The sequence below is a fragment of the Eubalaena glacialis genome, chromosome 3 (genome assembly GCF_028564815.1).
Source record: "Eubalaena glacialis isolate mEubGla1 chromosome 3, mEubGla1.1.hap2.+ XY, whole genome shotgun sequence".
NCBI lineage: Eukaryota > Metazoa > Chordata > Mammalia > Artiodactyla > Balaenidae > Eubalaena > Eubalaena glacialis.
Genome location: NC_083718.1, coordinates 52,380,821 through 52,396,581, shown reverse-complemented (window position 1 = coordinate 52,396,581; position 15,761 = coordinate 52,380,821). Strand labels below are relative to the sequence as shown.

Here is a 15,761-nt window from a genome sequence, read left to right as displayed (position 1 = left end):
AGCGCAGGAGCTTTGAAGTCATTTGTCCCTCTCCGGTTGGATCGACTTCTTATTTTGATATTTTGGGCGTTGCGGTTTACGCAGCAACCTCAATACCGCTCTCCCCCCTCTCTTTCTCTCTCTCAACCTTTGGATGCGTCTGTGCTGGCAGATTTAAAGACCCAAGTCTTGGCTGTGGGATTTCTCAGATGGACTTGCGGGGGCTGGTGTTATAAAGCATGTCACCATAACCTCGTCCTTGTCTTTTTTTTTTTGAAAAGTTCTTTTGTTTTCATTTTTCCCCTCCCCCCACCAATAAATTACCAAACTGTTACCTAGCGGGCCGGTGCCTGCCTCTCTCCCAGAACTAGGTGGTGCGTCTGCCAGAAGAGGAGCTATGTTTGAAGAGCAGCCTACTCCACCCGTCTCCTCTCCAGTCCCTGAACGCCACCACACACTGGCATTTTGAAAAAAAAAAAAAAAATTGCCTCCAGAAACTGAGCACACCCAAGCTCTTCCCCCCCTTTTTTTCCTCCTTGAGGAATGGAGCTTCGCAGAGGTTGTATTTAGATTCAACAGTTCAGAGCGGCGGGGTTGCTGCTGCCGCCTTTCCGCAGAGCTCGCGAGGCTCCCCGGAGGCGGTGGTCCCCGTGTCCGTCTGGATGCGGCTCTGAGACTCCGTGTGTCTTTCTGCTTGTTGCTGTGTGCGGGTGTTCGGCCACGATCACCTTTGTGTGTATTCTGTCTGTTTAAACTTCAGGATGGCTCGCTTCGGGGAGGCGGTGGTCGGCAGGCCGGGGTCGGGAGATGGAGATTCGGACCAGAGCAGGAACCGGCAAGGAACCCCCGTGCCGGCCTCCGGGCCGGCGGCCGCCTACAAGCAGTCGAAAGCGCAGAGGGCGCGGACTATGGCTTTGTACAACCCTATTCCCGTCCGGCAGAACTGTTTCACCGTCAACAGATCCCTGTTCATCTTCGGAGAAGATAACATTGTCAGGAAATACGCCAAGAAGCTCATCGATTGGCCATATCCTTTCTTGCCCACCATCACTCCCCTCTCCCCCTTTGCATTTCTTCGGGTAAGGGGGGAAACCTAGCATGGAATTTGCACCCCCATTCCTTTCCTGGTGCCGATTTGCCTCTTTGCTGAAGTGCACTCTGTACTTTGGTGCACCTAAGAGGCAAGCTTGGTGCTGTAGAAACCGATGTGGGCACTAGTGTTTTGCAAGGTAAGACTTTTGGTTTTTGATATTTCCTACGTGGAAGTCTCCAGCATCCCTGGGTGCGTGGTGTTGTGGTGTCTGCCCCTTTTGCGGCTGGGCTTTATTCGATTCTCAGCCCCCTAGTCCCTTCACAAGCTGCATAGAATGGGTTGCCCCTAATCTCTGGGTTTTCTTTCATACTCAGCCCCCCTTTTCCCTCCCTTTAAGCCATTCCCTTTGCCCCCATACCCACCAGCCGGGAAGACACCTACACTATCTGCTTGTAGGGAAGTCAAGACTCCATGAGGGGATTTATCAGTTCAGAAGCTTCAAGAGCTCTGAGCCAAAACCCTGTGGACAAGTTGACAAATGGATAAATAACGCAGGCGTTTGGCTTGGGACCCAGCTAACTCTGCTGGGGACTGAGTTTAAGTTCCACTGGAAGTGGAGTGAATGAGTGTGTCAGGGGAGGCAATCTCTAATGACACAGCCCAAACAATGCAGTGTTCGGGCTCTCTTCTCAGCCACGAAAGAGCAACTCATCAGGGCCCATCCTTTCCTTAGTCCTGGGTTGGGTACTCCTGCCTCTTAATGCTTCACCAGCTGAGTGCTCTCCTAGTGCCCAGGATCCAGGCAGATCTGCTGGGCCTGAATTCATCAGCAGGGTGCTGCATCAGCTGAGCCCAGAGGTGTGCAAGCAGTCTGTCTCTCCCTAGTTCCAGAGGAACTGCTCTCCACAAAGAGCTGGTGGGGGCAATCTCTGATGGTAACGGTGTCAGGGTGAACGGGCATAGAGGGAGCTTCTTTGCAGGTTTAATGAAGTGCACCAAATGCGGGCTGCTGATTAGGCATCTCACTGCCTCGTTCTTCACTAAGAATATGGGTGTCTGGCAAGGTCTCTATGAATTGGGGGTTGCTGGATGGTGAGGGGGATGAGTAGGGAGCAAGCCCGTGGGATGGTGTTATATATGGGGGTAGGCTTGGAGACATGGGACTTTGATGCTTTTGGAGAGAGATTTCTTGGGAGGGATGCACCTGCAAAAGAGGCCACTCCTCTTCTTCCCTATCCTCCCTCCTCCCCACCCCCACCCTCCAGGTGTGCAGCAGGGAGACAGCTGGAGCCACGTTGGGTCTCTAGTAGCAGCGAGGCTCGTGGCTCACTCCCCTCGGGGCCTGGGCATCTCCCTGCTACCCCCACCCTAGTCTCTGCCCTTCCCCTCTTTCCTCCCTAGTTCCCTGCCTCAGCAGCATGGCGATTGGCTGGCTCGTGGTGCTTCTAGGCAGTACCCCTCATTAGAAACGGAGGAGCATCTCTAGGCAGATATCCTTCCTGCTGCTGCTCGAATCCTCCCACAGCCACCGCTGGCTGGGCTTCTTCTCTCCTTCTCCCTGCACTCCCCTCCCTCTCCTACCCGCACAGAGTGATCCTGGGGCCAAACAGTACCAGAGTTAAACCTACCTAGGGTGAGGGGGACTGGGGAGGGGGAGGGGTCCGGTCCCTGCAGTCCCGCCCGCCGGTGCGCTGCACAAAGCGACAGCTTTCATTGTGTTTTCGTGCTGCGGCTACGAACACTGCTCTAGTCAGGTCCCTACAGATTTCCTCAGCGGCACCCCCTTCCCCGCCCGTCCATCTTCTACAATTCTCTAAAATTTCCCACCCACCAGGTGCTGCTTTACAGTGCCCCTCTCTTAGGGGCCTGTTTACCTAGACAGGCGCCCTCCCGTTTCCCGGCGGTAGACAAAGCCGCCCCAGCCGCCGCGCGGGTGGCAGAGTGTGCCCGCAGCCAGCGTTGGTACCTCGGACAGCGCCACCGAAACTGCCCCGCGGCCTGGGCTCCACCGTCCCCGGGGTTCAGCACCTCGGGCACTTCCGGCCGGGCCCAGGCTCCCGGGCGGGGAAATTAAGCACGTTTCCTACACCACGCGTTCGCCGCTTTTCACGTTTTCTCTTCCGCTGCAAAAACGCCGCCTTTCTAGCAGGAGTTGCGAGCGGCGCAAGGTGCGACTGTGGGTTTCACTGCGCCCTTTCCTGTCTTCGGCCAGAATGCACCAAAGCCACTCAAAGGAGAGACTAGGGAGTTGATTTCGGCATCCTACTCGGTGCCTTGGCCTTGAGCCCCGTCCCAGTGGTCTCTTCCATCCCCATAGTTGGAAGTTTCACAGTGCTTCTACAGCATGTAGGCTGTTAGTGTTTGGAGAGCATCTGCTAAGGTGTGTAGTGGAGCCCTGTTCACAAATTTAAAGTACACCATGTTTGCTGTTTATTCCTGGCTGTACAATGTAATTGACTGATATATATTCCCTCTGGTGGTGACCATGTGGACACATTGCGCTTCTCTGGGTTCTGCGTTTGCTCTAATACCGCGTATAAGTTCCTAGTCTCACCTCTCTTCCCTTCTAATTCCTTTCTGGAATTATATTCCTTTTTCTTACTGGGAGTCAGTGTGAGCACTGGTTACCAGTAAAGCTTGGGAGCTAAGCTGTCTGGGTTCAAATCTCAGTTCCTTCACCAGCTCTGCGTCCTTGAGAAGTTACTTCATTTCTCTGTGACTCGGTTTCCTTATCTGTAAAATGAGGATGATAATAATGAGTTACTGGGAGAATTAAATGAATTAATATATGTCAGGTTCCTGGAACACCGCCTAATTCCCTGTAAACACTAGCTATTATTATTAATAGAGTCCTTCAGAAATTTCAGCATACCAGAAGGGAGGGATCTTAGTTCTAGGTGAACGAAGTCGTCTAGGCTTTTGTCTCCCACAGACAGCAAAGACCAGCATCACCTGGAGGCTTGTTAAAAATTCAGAATCCCAGATACAGAGAAGAAACCAGTGGTTTCCACAAGGGAGAGGGACAGGGGGAGGGGCAAAATAGGTGAAGGGGCTTAAGAGGTCCAAACCAGCAGTTATAGTATAAATAAGTCACAGGGATGTAATGTACAGCACAGGGACTATAGTCTATGTTTTATAATAGCTTTGTATGGCATGTAATCTATAAAAATATCGAATCACTATGTTGTGCACCTGAAACTAATATAATATTGTAAATCAATTATACTTCAATTAAAAAAAATTCAGAATCCTGAGCCACACTTCAGATTTACTAAATCAGAATCTGCATTTTAATAAGATCCTCAGGTGATTAGTATGCCCGTTCAAGTCTGGCCAGTACTTCTGTGCTCTACGTAAGGGCCAGATTTTCACAGAAAGGAAGGTTCAGGACACATGTCAAGACCTGTTTTGAACTGTCATGTTCATATGCAACATGCTTGAGGATTTTGATTATTCATGTAGTACACTTTTTGAGATGTATACATCTTTTATTGGCTGCAAAAAGTCACTGTAGAACTAAGGGGATAATATGTACTTCTGTGTGCTGTGTTAGTGGTCTCTGAACACCACATAATACTGGTCTTTAATCAGATTAGCCTGAAAAGATCAGTTAAATAGAAGGAATGATTTAATTTATACTTGCCACTCTCTGACTTGGATGGGGGTGGTGATAACCTCGTCCAGTTACTAACAGGGAAGGTCTCGTTCTTACGGGAAGAAACGCATAGGATAACCTAGATTTGGCAAGAAAAATGGTGGCAAGTCAACAGCCCACTGTGAATGTGTTTCATTTTTCTTGGAAGCTACATCTGCACAGGGAGATAATTTTATTTTCTTATGGCACTCTCTTCTGCAGTGGATGCCATAACCTTTTGGAAAATGCTAATCTGATTTAAAATGTGGTATTACATTTTATATGATTCCTCTTTTTCTTTTTTGCTCATCTAATAGATCTAACAAAAGGGTTCTCTTTTTCTCAGGGAATTGGCTGCTGTGAATGTCACCCCGCATTCACTGTGTCGTAAGCTTACTGGCTCTAACCCTTCTGTGCCCAGGCCCAGTTGCCCTGTGGATATACAGGGTCTCCCTCGTGGTTTGTGAGATGTTCCCCACACGTTTGCACTTCTCCAGGTTAGAGGATGAAGGGAAGAAATGGCACGTCTGACTTTGTGCCATTGATGGGCAGTGGGAGATTTCTCCCCCACTGATGGTGTGGGTTATCTCAGCAGGGGAGCACATGTTTCATGTGGAAATGAACATGGTTTAAAGTAGGAAGATCAAATGTGTTTGTAGCCACTGAGCTGATGAAGCTCATTATGATGAACCTGTGGATATTCATTCGTGATTTCTTGTTGCAGAGAATTTCTTTATAGCCCCAAGGGACTCTGGCTTTGAGTCAGAGGTTATGTGCTTTATTGTGGAGAATTTCCCATTGCCAATTATCCATTATTTTTGGAGGATTTTGCTGAAGATTACTGAAAGCTTTAGTTCCCCAATCTCCCATTATGGCATATACTTTTCTCCTGTTTTGTTGCCTATAAATATATTGCACTGTGAAAGATAGTAGACTGTAATCCTGGCAAGAACTTCAGGTTTGATGTAACTCTAATGGTTCATGAGTCAGATCACCTTGATTAGGGCAGAGGGTGGCAGCTAACAAGAATGAAGTCTGTAATTATATCCTGTGATCAGATAATGCAGAAAGTCTTCACATCTTCTGTGTACCTGGGCACGGAGGCAGTGAAACAGATAGCAACTGTAACTGGTGCGGGATAAAGGTCTTCATTTTCTGAGTCTCCCAGGACAATCTCCATGTTGCCTAGGGGCTTTGCCCTTGAAATAAGGTGTGAGAAATGTTTCTTCCAGAAACCAGGCTAGGACTTGTCGTGGGGACCAGTTGTAATTGGGATGCAGCCTGGAATGCGAGTTGGAGTGAAGGAGTTTGACAGAAATGAAATGACTTGAGGATGGAGACAAAAATATCTTGGATGTGATAGTTTTGTCTGTTGGTTTGCATGTCATTATTTCCCCACTTCTCTCCACTTGCTTTCCCTGCGCTAGGTGCAGGGCACACTATGAATTACAGGAGGAGGAGGAAGAAAATAATGAGAACAGGCCTTCTTTTTATCTTTTTTTGAAAGATCCAGACTCTGGGATTAGTAGCTCGATCCAGAATTGCTTATCTCTTTTTAGCTGCTGCTGTACAAAATGTAGGTGTTTTTCTCCCCCCTCAAACTCTGCTGCATTTCCCCCTCTTTATAGGAACATCTGGTTTCTTTCCATTTTCATATTCTTAGTTGAAATAAAATGCAGTCAATATGTGCAAAACTATCAGAACTCTTGCAGACTCTTTGGCTCTCTGTGTTCCATCAGTTCATCAGTAGCCTCCCTCTTGTCATCCGCAGGGCTGCCTGGGAGGCTGCAGCTCCCCAAGGCCAGCATGTGGTCCAGCCCATCAGAGGCCACTGTGCTGATCTAATTTTGTTTATCACTGACCGCTAAGACATAAAAGGGGGAACCTATACGTGACTGTAATTAATACTCTTTTATTCACGGAGAGAGAGACCAGGTCCTTTTCTTCACTTTCTCTTTCTGCCCAGTCCTCCGCCCTTTTCATCTTTCTATATTTCTCCCTCTCATTTTTAGGTTCAGCCTTTGTGAATAATTCATTATATGTGTGGGTTTTTCCTAGGCTTTTTAGAAAAGGAAGGTTATTCTTCGTTTTCTTGGTTATGAGCAAGATCTCTTGCAGAGGGCCAACTTCACAAATCAACTTTTTTCTCTAAGTCCTCTGTATTTTTGCAGTGGGATTGGGACACATGAGAAAGGTAGTTGGGGGGAAAAAATCTTTTTAAATCATTTTTTTCTTGCTGCTTTTGTAATGATTGCCTCCTACCCAGTCCTGTTACATCTGGATGCCCCATCAGTTTGCAGCCATTCCCCTCCTGTATTCAGAGAACGTGGTTAACTAGAAGATATTTATGTCCCCAAGCACTTGTCACTCTGAATCCTTTCATCCTCCTAGGTCTTCACGCTGATAAATGCTGAGCCACTGAGCTCAGAAGCAGGCTTCTGTAACTGCTTCATTTCAAATTCCAGTGTGAATTCACATAGGATTGGAGTGGGGAGCAGACACTTAAATTAGTGTATCACGCCCCCCATCACCATGTGACTTCTAAAGCAGTCCTTTCAAAGAGGGATAAAAATGCCAGGGACCCCTATCAACGCTTCTCTTCCCAAACATTCTAAACCTATGCAGAGAGGGCCGGTGGAGGTTCACCAGCCCTGTTGCCAGCATTGCCCTTAATTAAGGACGGAAAGTACAGCACAAAGTTTTTAGGCTCCTCCGACCGAGCGGTCTCTTATGCGTTAAGCCTACTTCAGGGCGCTGTCTATGGTGTATTTTTGGTCACTGAGCACCCCAAGAATGTTTACTGAGTTTTTCATTCCCCACATCTTTGGCCCGTCTTTGGCTATAAACTCTTAACCCTATTTATGAGCCCCGATGTCCCCATCTCTGGAAAGCAAGGAGCAGCTAGAAGGTATATCCTTAAGAGGCAGAAATGGGCCAGATTAAGGAGAACAGCACTGAATGACTTTAAAAAATGTCTGTTATCCAATCCATCCCCCACCCTGTCCCTGGCAATGCAGTGGGTTACCCCTTAGGGGTTTCTTTTCTTATTGTATTTTGAGTTCCAAGTTTGTAGGACTGAACAGTTCCACTCTCAGCCTTTTTGAATTTTTTTTGTTTTGTTTTAAGGCCTGCAATGAATCCATTTGTAAAGTAGTTCATCCCAGAGGCAGGTGGGCGGGGCTTGGGGATGTAACTCCAGGCTAGGCTCCAGCTCTAGGCTCCTGTGGTCCAGCCAAGTGAGCGGCTTCAGGGAGGGACCCTCCTGTGCCGAGTGTGGTCTTTGTGCCTGTAGGTGGCTGATTTGAATCTCTGTTGCAACTCTGCATAGTTTTGAGGCTATTTTGGGGGGGGGGGCTGCATTTGGTCCCGCTGCTTTTTTGCTGCATCTGTTTCGCCCCATCTCTGGAGAATTTGGAAAGCCTGTTTCAGATGTATGCCCTGGCTTTCTAAAGGCTTGTGTCATTAAAGCCAGAAGGTGGCGGTGGAGTGGGGTGTCTTTTTTTTTCCTCTTCCTCTTTAGGGGAGATGAAAAGGATGTGGCCAAACAGTGGATAACAGGTTAGAGGGGAGAAGTGCTCTGGTCAGTGTCAGGAACTGAGGTTTGCCAGTAATCAGAGGCTGGTATCATTTCCGTAGCCAAGATACAGGGGGCTGGGAGTGGCCTCAGGGACCCAGAGGAGAGCCTCTGCACACCAGCGTGAGGAAGAAGTTCGTACTCTCAAGTCTTTCCCAGCCTTCAGCTCAGTTGGAGGTTTGAAGTGTTGCAAACTTTCTGTACCTCTTTCTCAATTTCCACACCTCATGGTCATGGAGCTGGTCGGAGTCAAAAAGCATGAAATGGATTTTCAGCAGTCACTCACTGACGTCCTGGCAATTTCCAGCTGTGTGCTATTGGGAACTGTTTGCTACTGCTCTGTCAGGGATGTTCCTTGCCAGCAGGTGATTTCTGTCAGCATCAAGGCTGATTCCTCATTTAGCTTCTTTGTGTTGAAGTCATACATATGCACTCTGTCTGTTTCATCTCTACCGTTAGTCTTCAAACTTCATTGTGTCTCAGAATCTCCTGAAGGGCTTGTTAAAATACAGATTACTGGACCTCAGTCCTGGAGTTTCTGACTTCATTGGTCTGAAGTAGAGCCTGAGAATTTGCATTTGTCACAGGTTCTCAGGGGACACTGATGCTGCTGGCCCTGGAACCGTACTTTGAGAACCACTGCTATGCCTGGCAATGCCTTAGAGAAGACCAGTCTTACAAAGCGCCCATCCTAAATCTCTCTCTCTCTCTCTCTCTCTCTCATATAACCCTTGCTGTTAACAGGGGTTCTTTGGGTTCAGGTAGTGAGTCTTTGAGACTTTCTTTACCAAAATACAGATGATCTTGGGAGCAGGGACATAGTAAGCTAGTATATGACATTATCAACTTAGAGTTAGTTCTTATTCTTTCTGGGCTTATAATTGAGAGCAGGCTGTTCTGAGAATAGGCAAAGGACATGCCCATTTAATGCCACAATGCTGGCACTTGGTGAGCATTCAGTGAACTGTTGCTGAATGATCGAATTAATCAGTTGCTATTGATTAAAACCACAAGCATCGGTGAAGTGCCTGTTATGTGTCTAGTGTTGCACTGACTGGGACCTGTAGGACCAGGCATAGCCTTAGTAGGGGAAGAGGAGGATGCTAGGAGGTGGTGAGGGCACTGGATGGCTGGCAGGGGATTGAAAGGTCATTACATGGGAATTTGGAGGTTGGGAAAGTAGCTTTACCTACTTTAGAACCTTGCTAAGGGTCGCTCTAGTTTCTATAATATCCAACACAGGCTGTGCAGAAAGTACATGGTGTCTGCTGTTATCGGGCATTTGGTTGTACAAAACTCTTTATTAATCAGCACCCAGAGATCTATGGTTTAATGACAATTGACATTTATACCGATGGCCCCTAGGTACCACAAAATGCTGTAGTGCTTTCTGAATATGATGGCCAATCGTTACATTATGTCAACCTGGTTTGAATGGTATGTGTACTTTATTGTATTCAGAGCTGCTGCAAATTATAATCCATATTGATTATATAAAGTAGCTCTTTATCACTTTTTTGTTAAATTAACCAAAATCTTCTCCAGCTACACCAGATAATAGAGGAATTGCTGCATTGTTCTAGAAATGAATCCTTTCAACTCTAATAATACTGTAGGACCTGGAGATGGATCCTGGTACAGTTGTCATAATGTCAGGTGGTGGTTAGAACAAAGTCATTATTTTTTAAATAGCTCAGCAAGCTTTAGATTTAGTGGGCAAGTTCTCCAGCTGACAAGCTGGCATTGCATCTAACTGGGTGTGCTTGGTTCTGTGGGCTCACATTGAAAATGAACCACCAAGATTTCCAAGAGGATCTCCAATAGGCATCTCAGCAAGAGGTTGACAGGTGACACCTTCCCCAACTTGATTGAATTACCCAGCTTTTGTGCTTTGGATTGTTCCATGCTCTTTTATACTCCCATCTCATTTCTCCTTGATCAAGATCAGAGGATGTTTGGTTTGAAACTGTTCATTGCAGGGTGATGGTCTTTAGATGCTTAAGGCATCTAAACTTTAGAGTTGGGATGGAACACATGGAACTTTAGAGTTGGGACTGACCCGAATGACTGTCTAGATGACATCTAGGTGACTGTTCTTGGAGTATGGGGACAGTTATGTCCTTCTGGTACAGTGTTTTCTTGCTTTGTATATCGGGATCACAAATCCTGTTGCAATCCAAGTGATGCTGTGGACCCCTCTTTCCTGAAAAATACACATACAATTTTGCATTAAATTTCATGGAGGGGCGGTCCATGGATCACAATTTAAAAATGCTGACTGTGTTAGAAAATTCCCACATTCTGGGATGTTGGGATGCTGGGCCATCAGGAATAGGGACTCCCAACCCAACAATGTATCCTTTAGGTACAAGTATGACAGGACTTCACATGGAAGAGCTACAGATATTTGTTTGTGTGAGTGCATCAGCCATGCTACCATGATGAAACATAAACATTCTAACCAAAGAGCATTAAGTCAATACTGGAACTCTTTCTCCATCACCCTGATAGATGGCCATCAAGCTTCTAGTGTCAGGGTGCTCTTCCATTATTAGAAAACTTGAAGTGTAGGAAGTTGAAATATTCCTACTTATAGTTTCCACCTGTTTGTTTTTTTCCTGTTTCTGTTCTGTAAAGCAACACAGACCGAATCTACTTCTTGTTCACTTAATGGTACTATGGTACTGAGCAGTGCTATTGGCTAGAACTTTCTGTGATGATGGATGTGTTTTTATCTGTGCCGTCCAATGCTGTAGCTGCTAGCCATATGTGGCTCTTGAGCACTTGATATGTGGCTATCGTGACCGAGTGTTAAGTTTTAAATTTTATTTCATTTTAATTAATTCAAATTTAAATAGCCACATGTGGCTAGTAGCTACAGTACAGGACAGTAGAAGTAGAGAGGCTAGATAGAGTCAGAAAGTCTGAGTTCCTGTCTGGGTTCTGTTCTTTGTTTGCTTTGTAACTGGACAACGTTTCCCTAGCTTGTTGCGCAGGGCTTCTTGTGATCCCCTCTGCACATGGCACCAACCTGTCTCAACCGCCATGATGCCCTTCTTTCCAGATGTTCCAATGGGCCGCCTGAAGGGACCATCCTCTCCCAGGCCTCCATGCCTGTGTATTTGCTGCTCCCTCTGCCTGGAATGTTTTCTCTCTCCCCCCGACTTCCTGGCTTTAAGACTGTACTCAGAGGTCATTTCCCCCATGAAGCCTTCCTTGATTTCTCTCAGCAGAGTAAGGCCAACTCCCTCCTTCTGGCTCCCATATGCCACCTAGTTTATTACTTTCTTATAACACTCACTTACCACATAGCTTTAGTATTGGTTTAAAATCCCTACAAGCGAAGGGCCATTATCTATAAGTTTTTAAATTACCGGAACTTAGAACAGTGCTTACTAACATTGGCATTTAACACACTTATCTATCTATCTATCTATTTATTTATTTATTTATATTATATTTTTGGCTGTGTTGGGTCTTTGTTGCTGCACTCGGGCTTTCTCTAGTTGCGGCGAGCAGGGGCTACTCTTCGTTGCGGTGTGTGGGCTCTAGGCGTGTGGGCTTCAGTAGTTGTGGCACATGGGCTCAGTAGTTGTGGCTCGCGGGCTCTAGAGCACAGGCTCAGTAGTTGTGGCGCATGGGCTTAGTCGCTTTGCGGCATGTGGGATCTTCCCGGACCAGGGCTCGAACCCGTGTCCCCTGCATTGGCAGGCGGACTCTTATCCACTGTGCCACCAGGGAAGTCCCCATTTATTTAAATTAAAATAATTTTTTCAAGTTTTTTTTTTCTGTGAAGAAATGGCATTCTGACTTGACTTGAGATTGTAGTCAGCTTAAAACCTTGGATCTTTTACTATGAATTGATGACAGAGTTAATTTTCCCTCGAACTGTTCTCATTCAGTTTAATTTTTGAATGTGAATTCAGGACTCCGTGTTTATTTCAAGTACATTTTATCTCCTTGCTTTTGGTCCAGCAGTCCATCCTGTAGAGATCCTTTTCAAGTGGGGACAGGGAACTAACATTCACTGAGCATCCATAAACTTCAGACTCCATACATGTTATTATCCACATTTTATATATGGGGAAGCTGAGACTAAAGAAGATTCATTTGGTTGCCTAAGGTCATCACCAGTGAACTTGAACCCTGGTGGTCTGACTCCAAAGCTTAGGTGGTTTCCATTGCACATTGTCTCTAGACCCTGCTGTTTAGTGGGCACGCTCTTTACCCTGAGGGCTACATCAACTGCAGACTGGATAGGCATGTGCTTTATGCTTTCATTTAAGTAATTGATAGAAATATGGTTAGAACTGGGGACCTCCCTTCTGCTTACTACTAGTGCATTGGTAAGTGCTCATCGACTGTTCAGCTTTTCTCACATTTCCTGAATGGTGCTTTAGCCAGGTGTTAGCCCTCTGTTTTGCCTGTAAGGATATTGTGCGAGATATCCTTGTCACATGCTTTGCTGAAATCAATACACACTTTTATGCCTATTTCACGCCTTTGTTAGGCCAGGATATAGCATCTTGCTTTCTCCAAAGTCCGCACTGTGTGTCATTTTCAGAGACTCACTTAGACAATATTTTATTTCTTTACTGGACAGTTGAAGTTGAAGTGATCGTAGGAGTTGAAGTGATATTAGACGTCAGGTAGTCCAGTGCCCAGCTGATGAAAGCTTCACCTTAGGGTTTAGGATTTACCAGTCCCTGCTTGGAAGCATTAGAGTGTCATAGTTAAAAATGCGGCCTTTAGATTCAAATCTTGGTACCATCTCCACCACTTCCTTGCTCGTGCCTCTGGGAGTTACTTGACCTTGCTGTGCCTTAGAATCCTCAAACATAAAATGGAAATAGGAATTTTACCTATAAGGTGTATCTTATAGGATTTTTGTGATGATCAGATGAGGTGACACATGTGAAATGTGAGAACGATGTCTGGCACATAGTAAGCCATGAATACATCTTAGTTGTTAGTACCTGGTTAATTTCAGTTGAATCAACATTAAATTTCTGCAGCTAAGTTTTCTCCTTCTAACAATACCATTTACTTTCTCCTGACTCTTGTTGGTTGTCTAACCTGAGCACTGCCAGATGTTTATGTGACCTTGCATTGGTTTTGTAACCTCTCTGAGCCTCAGTGTCTTCAGGTGTGAGGTAGAGGTCACCTGCCCTGCTTTGCCTCCCTTGCAAGACTGTTGTGAGGCTAGCATCATCTAATATGTATGAAAACCCTTTGTAAACGTGTTAGATATTAGCACTAGTGTTAATGTCAATAGGGTTAATAAATACCCAACATTTTATTGGGTATTTACTGTGTGCCAGATTCCTGTGCTAAGTGCGTCCCATGGATTATTGCATTTATTCCCCATGACAGTTCTACAGAGATATGCATGCTTGTTTTCTACATTTCACAGCTGGGGAGATTACAGCATGGAGAGGTTAACTCATTTGCCCAAGATTACACAGCAAGTGAGACCTGGAGGCCTGGATCAGAGCCCGTGCTCTCAACCACTGCAACTAGGTGGTTTGCCCACCAGCCCTTTTTGTTTTTCTTCTCAAAGTTATTGGGTTTACATTTTTAAAGATACATTAAAAATATCTACATCCAAACCTGTCTTTCTTCATGGGTCTCTGATGCTAGTTTTACGCCAACATTGTCCCTGAGGACACATTTGGATTTACAATCCAGAAAAAAAATATCTGTAGGAGCAATAATGATGCAGAATTTTTCCAGCAAACTTTTGATAAAAGCAGATGAGATATTCAGAACTATCAACCGTAGACAAAGTCGCTCGATTTTGTTTTTGTTTGTACAGAAATGGTAGCCACAAGTTTCAGATGGCCTGATTGATGGTGTGTGGAAGTGTCCCTCCTAGAACCCCAGCTTGGCATCTGGGCAGGTTTTCTTCTCAGAGGTTGCCAGCCTTCTAGCTAACTCCTCCTCGTCTGTTTGGGTTTCTGGGTATTTAAAGTCTCCATCTTTGTTCTGTCAGAGAAGGGAGTCACGGTGGGATTCCATGAACTGTGGATGAAACTTCTGAAAGGGTCAGAGGCATGTGGCAGAGAGGGGGAGCCTCCATGGCTTGGAGCCCTTGGACATTTGCATAATGAGCTTAGGGAAGGTCATCTGACCAGGATACTGGAGGGCATTTTACTTGAGGGAACTGGGCACGGATGTGGATGTGAATGGGGAACCAGGATGTACCACTTGGCTTCTGGAAACCAGGTGGAGGGCTCAAAGGAAATTAGGGAGTGGGCCTAAAGAAAAATGAAAGGAACTGCCTCTTCTTTCTGCTAACTTTGGATTGTATTTGCAAGGGAGTTTGTGTTTATGAGATAACTGAGCCATATGGATGTACAAGGATGCATGTGTTCTCCTGGTCTGCTGATATGAGGAGCAGTTGAAGGGTGTGGGCTTGTCTGGAGGTGGGGTGGGTAGGTGGATGTGGTAACATGAGGAGAGGCAGTTCTGGGGGATATGGGCCCATGTAAATTCAGAGGATCTGGGCATTTTGGCAACATGATAATCCTTTCTCATCGATAGTTATGTATTTATTTATTTTTGAGATCACCATCTGCCCCTCCTCCCCCAAAGTTCTATGGATAAGGGATGGTACATCTTCTCTGGGTAACCTCTTTCCTTGGTGATGATTAGAGAGTAACAAACAAATGCCCACCCCTGAATGTGCAGGCTCAGAAAGACTGAGCTCACTTCTGTCACAAACAGCAGTAGACAGGCTCAAAGGAGCAAAGCAAGGGAATAGATTCTGGGAAATGAGAACTGTCCAACAGTTTTCCACACTTGCACTGTGGAAGAGGCTGGGTTCAGAACAACCCTGCACAATTATAAGGTTTATCATCCCTTTCTCTTCTCTTACCTTCATTTATTTTTATTTTCATGTAATTATTTTCATTATCATTTTACCAGCATGCTGTAGAGACCATGATCCAGACCTGGAGAGTCATCCATCCCTCAGTACACATCCCTGGGAGTGTTCAGAGGAACCTAACCTTTAATAAACGCCTGTTGTGTGGCAGACACTCTGCAGTGTGCTTTAGAGCTATATTATCACTTTACCCAAAGCTGTGTGAAGTGGATATTATTGTTCTCATCTTACAGATGATTAGCCCAGGGTCACAGGTAGATGTGGTCTGAATGACTCCATTGGCTCCTCTCTTTCCACTGTACCACACTGCCTCAGGTCAGACCAGAAGAGTAGCAAGTACTCTTCCCTAACAGAGCATCTTTTAGGATGACACTGTGAACTGCTTGCCTGTATCAGTAGCACCCACTGGGTATGAGGCTAAACCCGTGGAGGAGTAAAGGAGTGATAGATGGGAAAAGCACAAAGATCTCTTACCCATCATTATGAAATGGGTCTGAGGCAGCTTGCCCTGTGTCATTGGAGTGCAAGCTTCATTTGGAACTGGGGCCCTTTGCTATTTTGTCTTCTGTCTTCACCAGAAGCTCCACTGTCAGACGTCATCACTCTGCAAAGGACTTTTGATTTGGAAGTGCCAATTCTCCTTTTCTTTTTAATA

The 15,761-nt window shown here is 45.9% G+C and overlaps 1 protein-coding gene across 3 annotated transcripts in view; it reads left to right on the top strand.

The window, feature by feature from the left end:
* The first annotated feature begins 740 nt into the window (after positions 1-740).
* Positions 741-15,761, top strand: part of CACNA1E (calcium voltage-gated channel subunit alpha1 E) — a 302,414-nt gene continuing 287,393 nt past the window's right edge. For all 3 annotated transcript variants that reach the window (XM_061185651.1, XM_061185650.1, XM_061185648.1), the window contains exon 1: positions 741-1,006. In XM_061185651.1, the coding sequence (XP_061041634.1) occupies positions 741-1,006 (266 nt within the window). The remainder of the gene's footprint in view (positions 1,007-15,761) is intronic.